Below are 8,957 nucleotides of genomic sequence, written 5' to 3' on the forward strand. Positions count from 1 at the left end.
AATAATATATATATATATATATATATATATATATATATATCGCCAAAGGGTCCTTTATAAAGAATGGAGGTTCATGCGTTCTCTGGTTGCTATAGTGATTTGAAGCGTACTGCTACTCCTACTGACCAATCCGTGGACAGCTTCTTGGAACAACCAGCCAATCGTAGCGGAGGAGGTGAGTCTTGTCGGAATACGGGTGTCATCCGTAAATTAAAAAAAAACTGTAGTGTAGGACCCACCGCAGTGCAGCAGGCGGCGCTGCTTCCGTAGCTCGGTGAGTGAGTGTGGTAGAGCGGAGAAACAGAAGATGTGCTCTGAGTGTTGTAGAGAAGCAGGAGCTGTTTACTGAGTAAGATATTCACTTCACTCCGTTTTCACTCTGATTTCCCGATAAGATTTAGTGCAAGGCTCGCTTTTACGAGGTATACGTAGATAAACCCACACTGTCTTTGTCCAGTCTTGGCCCCGGAGGCTAAAGCTAGCTGTGTTGTTTGTTCTGATAGTATTTTTGTTTGAATTTGGTAGGCGAGCGTTTCTTAAGGTTTTAATTTTATCACCTTTTATTATGTGGCAGAATTTTTCCACCTTGGTATCGGTACCTACTTGCTCTGCCTTTGTGATTTCACTGCTTTAAATTTATGTCAGTTTCTTCTGTGTCACTGCCCATTTACCTGCTTTTTTTCTCTCTGCATAATCGATTATTGATGATAAACCCAGTGTGGAAATATTGGGCACAAGTGTAATGCCTATTACTGGATGTGTGTTGGTGTGTGTGTGTGTATATGTTCAGATCTTCTCTGTTATTCTCCACTGTCTCAGACACACGGACTATAAATAATTACAGACTAGGGTCCATGTGTTTGAGGTCCCTTTCATTCTTTTACTTAATGCTCAGGACCCCCACAGAGCAGGTGTGAAGTGATGGCGGATCATTCTCAGCGCTGCACTGACACTGATGTGGTGATGGTTGTTGTGTGTTGATGCAAGTGGATCAGACAAGGCAGTGCTGCTGGAGTTTTTAAACCCAGAGTCCACTCTGTTAGACACTCCTCCCTCGTTGGTCCAACTTGCGGACCTCATATGTTTAAGAAAAAAAAAAGTGACACAAACATATTTTAAGACTGTGTTTCATTCCCTGCAGTGTGTTTTATCAGGATGTAACTACTTACTACTAAGCTACTTACGACAATAGTAATTTGGGTATTTTAAAGCTTTGAAATCACATGTTACACATGAATCAGACAATACAACAAAGAAGTCTGTGATGCTGTTTAAGAGGTTTAGAAATAATTAAACAAAATTAGTTTTACAAGATATTTCCCTGAAAAAAGGATGCTTTGGTTTAACCAAAGGGCGGCACGGTGGTGCAGCAGGTAGGTGTCGCAGTCACACAGCTCCAGGAACCTGGAGGTTGTGGGTTCGATTCCCGCTCCGGGTGACTGTCTGTGACCCTAAATTGGATAAGCGGTTACAGATAATGGATAGATGGTTTAACCAAAAGAATCATTGTTGTTTTATTATTTGTTTCTGTAACCAACACTTACATATTTAAAAAAAACAGACATCAACAATGTAAATAATTCATTTTTTTTCAGCAAAACATTTTAATATGAAACCAAAATCTTATTTTTTATTATTTGTATTTATTTATTTTTGCAGAAATGACTGAGTGTGAGGCTTCTCCCAGTGAAAGCGTGCCATTCGCTGCAGATGTAACATCTACGTCCGATTTGTATCAGGACACACAGGCCGAAGAATATTCCACGCTTCTGAAACCGGAAGAGATAAAACAGGAGGATGTAGTTTCCGTAATGACCTCCAGCTCCCAGCAAACATGCTCTGCTCTCATCCACACTAACAGCAACCCCCCTCTTAGTGACACTGAGACAGACGAATATAATGAGAGAACTTACCAATGTTCTGAGTGTGGAAAGAGTTTTACTCTCCTCAGTGACTTCCAGCTCCACCCGTGCGTTCACACAGAAGAGAAACCATATTATTTCTTGGAGTTTGGGGAGAGTTTAACTGTCCAGAATTATTTCCAAATACACCAGGGCATTCACGCAGGAGAGAAGCCTCATTGCTGCTTGGAGTGTGGGAAGAGCTTTAAAGAGAGGGGTCACCTCCAGACGCACCAGAGGATCCACACTGGAGAGAAGCCCTTTTCCTGCCCTGAATGTGGGAAGAGTTTTACACAGCGGAGTAACCTCCACACACACCTTCGCACTCACACTGGAGAGAAACTGTATCACTGCTCTGAGTGCGGAGAGAGCTTTAGTCGACGGTCAAATCTCCAAAGACATATGCCCATTCACACAGGAGAGAAACCCTATCAGTGCTCGGACTGCGGGAGAAGCTTTAGAGAAAAGGGTCATCTCCAAACACACCAGCGAATTCACACTGGCGAGAAGCCCTATCACTGCCCTGAGTGTGGAAACAGCTTCAGCACACAGGGAAGTCTTCAGAGGCACCAGCGAGTTCACACCGGGGAGAGGCCGTATCAGTGCTCCGAGTGTGGGAAGAGTTTCACTCTTCAGTACAGTCTTCACATCCACCAGCGGATTCACACCGGAGACAAACCGTACCGCTGCTCTGAGTGTGGGGAGAGCTTCACCAGACAGTTCAACCTTCAACGCCACCAGCACGTTCACACTGGAGAGAAACCGTATCACTGTTCAGAGTGTGGCAAGAGTTTTACCAGTATGCAGAACCTCCAGCTGCACCAGCGCGTTCACACATGAGAATCATTATTAATGTTCACAAGAAAGGCATCAGCAGTCGTGCTCTGGTGGGCTGTGATCTCATAAACTTTATGCACTATTTGGCCCAGAGTTTCTTCAAGGTCTTCTGAAATGTAGGGTGTTGAGTGGTTTATCAGTTTTTTTCCTGCATTAATAGCTTCTACTTTTCTTGGAAGACTTTACAGTAGATGAGGGTTTTTCAATCATTTTTTCAAGTGACCCAGTGATTTATATTGCCACACTGGCAACGCAAAATCTGAATGTTTACTACGTTATACAACAAAAGATAACCGGCCCTGTTTGTTTCCCCACATCACTATTAACACTGCTCAGAATTAGGGTGAATCCTGTTTCTCCATTTTGCCTAGGGGTAAGGGGTCAGTCATTGTTGGGAAATAAACTCACAAAGGTCAGTGTTTTCTCTTTTAAAAACTATGAATTTTAGAAAGGTGCAACAATTGTATTATCACGGTTTAATGTTGTTTTAATGTATTATGATCATTGTCTTCACAGCAAGTGAAAGAAAAATAAAACATCACTAGTAGTACGCTGATGTCTTGGTAGGTAGCTAGTAAACTTCCAGTTCCACCTTTAATAGTCAGTCAATTACTTACCACCTGACCTTACTGCAACATTTAAGGTGGAACTGGAAGAATCTGAATTCAGCTTCATATCATAGAAGACTTAGGAATGGGTGAGAACGTGTAATTGTGGAACACTGTCGATGCCTTAAATTTACTTAAAGTCCAGGAGTGCTCCAGTGATATTGCTGCAGATTAGTGCACAGCTAACATTACATTCAGAGCACTGCTAGTCGCCTGGGAATGAAGCGTTGCTGTTTTTATTTTTGTTCTTATGATGCATCAGGCACTTTTAGGGTTGTCCTTTTTTGTAGGGGGAGATTTAAACCACTACACACTGCAGCTCAACTCCAAGGGCCAAGAGGATGCTTGGAAACAAGAGGTAGGGGTAAAAATAAGAAATGGGATTCACCCTTAAATTTGGGAAAGCAGCAGCTCGATTGCAGCGTGGGAGCATTGTTTATATGTTTATTTTGCTTTTACGGGCCTGTTATATTTCAGTTATTTAATTATTATAATTTTCCTTTGCAAATGTTTTTGGGTTCACAGCCCACCCAAGGGTTAGAACCAAGGGTTTGAAAAACCCTGCACTATGTATGGGAACATTACTGTTAGCACTAATGAGATCATTTACTGATGGTGGACCCTTCCTTCTGTACGTGTGGTATTTGATGGAGCTTCGTCACACCAGAGATCACTACTGAAACTGACCCGTAGCCCAGTGCTGGGGGGCTTTATATCCCTCTAAAGGACTCATTGCATGGTGCTGTGTGCAGGACCCATTTAATTTTTTTGTGGATAAGAATAAAAGGTGTGTGTATGTGTAACTGAATATTGGCTTCCACACTGAGTGCACCTTACAGTAGATGAATTCACTTAATGGAAGTGATGCCAATAAACCTTTCGACACAGTTCAAAGTTAAACAGTTCTAATGAAGAAAGTTGTTAATAATAATGAAAGAGGTTTGAATTTCATTCCTGTGAGTTGTTACCTACACCAGTATTTATTATTGTTTATTATTATTATTATTATTATTCTACATGGTCACAAAATTTAGTGCTAATATGTTTACTCAAGCAAATAAACTGTAGAAACATCAAAGGCTTAGTATTTTATGGTTTCATTTACAAATTATTTTAGTTATAGTTATAGATTACCCATGTGCCAAATAATTGGGCCAAGTTTTAATAGTTCATTCATTCATTATCTGTAACCGCTTATCCAGTACAGGGAGAACACACCACTCTCCTCACAGACAGTCACCCGGAGGAAACCCACACAGACACAGAGAGAACACACCACACTCCTCACAGACAGTCACCCGGAGGAAACCCACACAGACACAGAGAGAACACACCACACTCTTCACAGACAGTCACCCAGAGGAAACCCACACAGACACAGGGAGAACAAACGACACTCCTCACAGACAGTCACCCGGAGGAAACCCACGCAGACACGGGGAGAACACACCACGCTCCTCACAGGCAGTCACCCGGAGGAAACCCACACAGACACAGAGAGAACACACCACACTCCTCACAGACAGTCACCTGGAGGAAACCCACGCAGACACAGGGAGAACACACCACACTCCTCACAGTCACCCGGAGGAAACCCACGCAGACACGGAGAGAGCACACCACACTCCTCACAGACAGTCACCCGGAGCAGGAATCGAACCAACAACCTCCAGGTCCCTGGAGCTGTGTGACTGCGACACTACCTGCTGTGCCGCCCCTGGGACTCTGTTAGTTTTTTTATTTTTTTTTTCCTCAGGATGTGACTAGTTTAGATCTGGGCTCTTTTGCTAAGTAACCATGATGTTGTTATCCATGCAGAACGTGGAATGGCCTTGTCTCACTGAAATAAACAAGGCCTTTGAAAAAGATGTCTGGATGGCAGCATTCTCATACACTCACAAGTGTGGACAGTTTCATATAACCCCTTATCTACTGATGTAAATTTGGACTGTGGGAGGCAAACGGAGAAAGGGAGCATACAGAGGAAACACATGCAGACACAGGGAGATCACTCAACATGGGAATTGTATGCAGGAAAGCATGTAGGTAGGAACACGGTTAAATTGTTAGATAGATGGAGAGAGCGCTTTGATTATTCAGAGGGAATATACGGGACTCCTGAGATTTACAAAGGCACTACAGTAAATATAGACATAATATGTCAAAAACAAATACACACACACAAAGGAACCCACCTGATATTTATAAAAAAAGCATCAGTAGGTATTGCAGGTAGGTAGGTGATTATTATCAAGATTTCTAGCAATACTTTCAGTCTAAAGTTCACAATGTGGATGAAGGTGTCATAATAATAGAAGATTCAGTGATACTTTAAGTATATGTGGTGTAATGCATGCCTACTCATGTAAATATGTACTGTATAGAAAATATTTTCACTTGCGGATAAAATCATTAGCCCCAGAGTGAAAAATTAATCATTTTAAATGTATTTCCCAAGTGCTGTTAAATAGAGCAAATATCGTTTAACACTGCTTTTTCAAACATCCCAGATCCCAGAGCCTGCCGTCGTTTGCTGTAGCTTTCAACAAGTCTCTGACACATCTCCTGAGGAATCCCAGCCCATTCTTCTTTGGCACATCTCTTCCCCAGAGCATAATTCTCCCACCACCATGTTTCAGTGTGGGGCCAGTTTTGTTTGGGTTTTAAGCCTTTCTTTTTTCCTCCAAAAACAAGCAATATCACTATGGCCAAAGAGCTCTAGTTTTGTCTCATCTGACCAAAGGACATGCTTCCAGTTTGCATAATCTTTCTCCAGGTTGTTCTCCATCTGTCTTGAAGGTGCCTTTTCTGCAGAAGTGAAGTTTTTCTTGGTCTGCAACCTCACAATTCATTCCTGTGCAGGGCTCTAATGATTGTCTTTTTTGAGACAACAGTTCCTGACCTGGCTAAGTCATTCTCTAGTGTCTTGGCAGTTGTTCTGGGGTCTTTAGACACATTTCTGACTAATTTTCTTTCCAGGGTCTTTAAAATCTTGCACTTCCTACCTCTGCCAGGCTTGTTCTGTATTGTGTGGCTCTTTATGAATTTCTTGATAATAGCTCTCACTCCTGTTGGAGACACTTGGAAACGTTTTGATAACGTTATATATCCTTCTCCTGCTTTGTAATCAATGATTCTTTTTCTCAATTCTGCACTGATTTCTTTTGTTTTTGGCATGATGCTTCTCAAGTGACAGCATAAATTCTTACTGAAGTTTTTATACTATGTATGACATGACACTGGTCATCTTTGAGAAGAAAAGCTCTGCCTGTTTTTTAGTGTACAGAGGAGTTGATGGAGTTGGAGATTGAGCATGTGAATAACATATGAATCCACTTATTCATAGGTCAGGCATGGGATTTTCCTCACACACATAATATAGAGACGTGGCTGTGAGAAACAAAGAATAAAGAGACATATGACTGTCACAAACAAATAATATAGAAACATGTGCTTGATTTAAACAAAAGAGTCTTATGTATAGAAAGACACTTGAATTCATGACTCAGGCATGAACTCTGTAGCGAAGAGAATGGTGTGTGGAATAATATGAGACAGCCTGGTAGCATTTCGTTGAGGTAGAAAACACTTAGTAAACAACATTGTTAAAAATAGGAGGGGCGAGATGATCTCACTCAAAAGTTACGTATATAAACTGTGTTTCTTCTTGTATCAGGCGTGAGTGCTCTGAAGGCTTCTGATTGCTCTCCAGTGTTTTAAGAAAATAAAAACTGCACCTGCTGTATCTTCCAAGAGGTGGTCTTCACGCATTTCTTTAGACTAGCTATGAGATCAAAGAGTCGTGGAAACGACAGAGTCATGTACAAACTAAAGGAGAACAAGACATTACAGGTTTGGATAATACTGAGGAACTAAAGACAAATAAAACTCATTCAAAGCAGAAGTGGAACCTGGTGTTTGTTGATCCTTAACCACTATTTTCATTGGAATATGTAAAAAAAATACCAAAACACTGTGTAATAATAATAATAATAATGATGTTATGTGGGAGACACATGACACATAGGTTGCACATCCTGTGCAGTAATATTGATTCTCATCAGTACAAATCCGAGGTGAACTTGGTCTCTATTTTTTTTTTTTTTTTATTTGGCAAGAGTTTCACTGAGCGCTCGCCAGTGTGAATGCATTAGTGTAGTTCTAAATAATTCACATTGACATGTTCACACAGGAAAGAGGCCGTATCACTGCGAACATGTCGGTGAGTTTGGAGAACAGTGTGTTGAGTAAAACCCTTCAAGTGATAGGGGTTTTAGAATGTGATGGATGTGAAGGAGTTGTCAGAAACAGCTGAAAGGTGTAGTGACTGGTTGTGGATGAAGTGAGCACAGACTAGTTGGGGAAATGCACTGTAGAGGTGCTGTTGTGGTGGTTGGTGAAGTACCACGTAAAGATCACATGGAACTGGTTGCACTGAGCACGCATTAATGGTGCCAGTGGGGCTAGGTACAGCCTTAGTCACCAGGGAGTCCAGTGTGGATTTACGGTTGTTGATGGTTAAGGGTTAAGGATTGTAAAGCTGGCTTGGAAGGAGATGGGTCTGGGACGCCAGACTTCACTGTTGAGTCTTCTGGGGGTGTTGTGGGCTTAATTCAGTGAAACACAGACGAGGGGAGTTGCCTGCCTGATGACCCATGTGAAGAGCTAGTGATACAGCGGGTGGTTTGTGTACTCATGTGATGGGCTCAATGAGTAACTGTAGATGTTAAGAGTAGCTGGTTGCTGATCAGATCATAAACAGCCACAGCATCCTTATTGTTGAAGTGTAGGAATTTTGTGGCTGCAGGTTGGAAGAGAGTGTAGTGGACCCTATGTGAAGCTCTAATCGATTGGCATACCATTGTGTATGATTATAATTATTTCCCACATTCAGAGCACTAATACTGTGTCCTGTGTGAATGTTGTCTTCTTGGTTTCTAAAACTATTTATAGAACAGGGGTAAGTTTTTCCTCCTGTGTGAACATGCTGATGAGTCAACTCTGCTCTTTAAATCCCTTTCCACAATCAAACAGCATGTTAGCTGACACCACACCACAACCCAGGGAGTTTACATGGATATTCATTGATATAAACCAGCATTGAAAAACATCACCAATGGCCTTTTAACCCTGCCAGAGTCTTCACTGCTCATGCGTGTGTGCGTCTCAGTCTCATGCTGTGCATTGCCAATTAAACTTTATTGATTAATGTTATTTAAGCGACCGGTGATGTCACAGACTGATTGTAACTAAACACTAATAGAGACTTCTAACTTCTAATAGGAGACTTCTAATAGACAAGTCAAAGCAGAACACAGGATTCATCACCAAATCATATTTCCTTCTGCATCCAATTTGGGTTTCACTGTCATTGATCTTAACGTTGCAGTTTTTCGCTGAGATGCATTTGAGCGCCACCTATTGCCTTTAAAGAACAATACAACAAACGTTTACTATCTATTTCCTGGATCAGAAGCGAAAGTGTAGCCCAACTGGAGCTGAGGCAGAGGAAACAGATTTCCACAAAAGCAGCGTTTTCCTCCACACTGAGTTTACACCTGAGGGAAATGCAGATGAATTCACTTTAGTTTAGTGTTAAACTAAACTCAGT

The 8,957-nt window shown here is 41.6% G+C and overlaps 1 protein-coding gene across 1 annotated transcript; it reads left to right on the plus strand.

The window, feature by feature from the left end:
- Positions 1 to 228: 228 nt before the first annotated feature.
- LOC136707117 (zinc finger protein 214-like) lies at positions 229 to 4,335 on the plus strand. The gene is made up of 2 exons (XM_066681022.1): positions 229 to 349; positions 1,660 to 4,335. The coding sequence occupies exon 2, from the start codon at positions 1,662 to 1,664 to the stop codon at positions 2,739 to 2,741; it is 1,080 nt and encodes a 359-aa protein (XP_066537119.1). The 5' UTR covers positions 229 to 349; positions 1,660 to 1,661; the 3' UTR covers positions 2,742 to 4,335.
- The last annotated feature ends 4,622 nt before the right edge of the window (positions 4,336 to 8,957 follow it).

Source organism: Hoplias malabaricus, chromosome 9 (assembly GCF_029633855.1).
Source record: "Hoplias malabaricus isolate fHopMal1 chromosome 9, fHopMal1.hap1, whole genome shotgun sequence".
NCBI lineage: Eukaryota > Metazoa > Chordata > Actinopteri > Characiformes > Erythrinidae > Hoplias > Hoplias malabaricus.

Bases quoted from the DNA above. Each gene is read 5' to 3' on its own strand.
- LOC136707117 (XM_066681022.1), top strand. From the start codon at position 1,662: ATGACTGAGTGTGAGGCTTCTCCCAGTGAAAGCGTGCCATTCGCTGCA.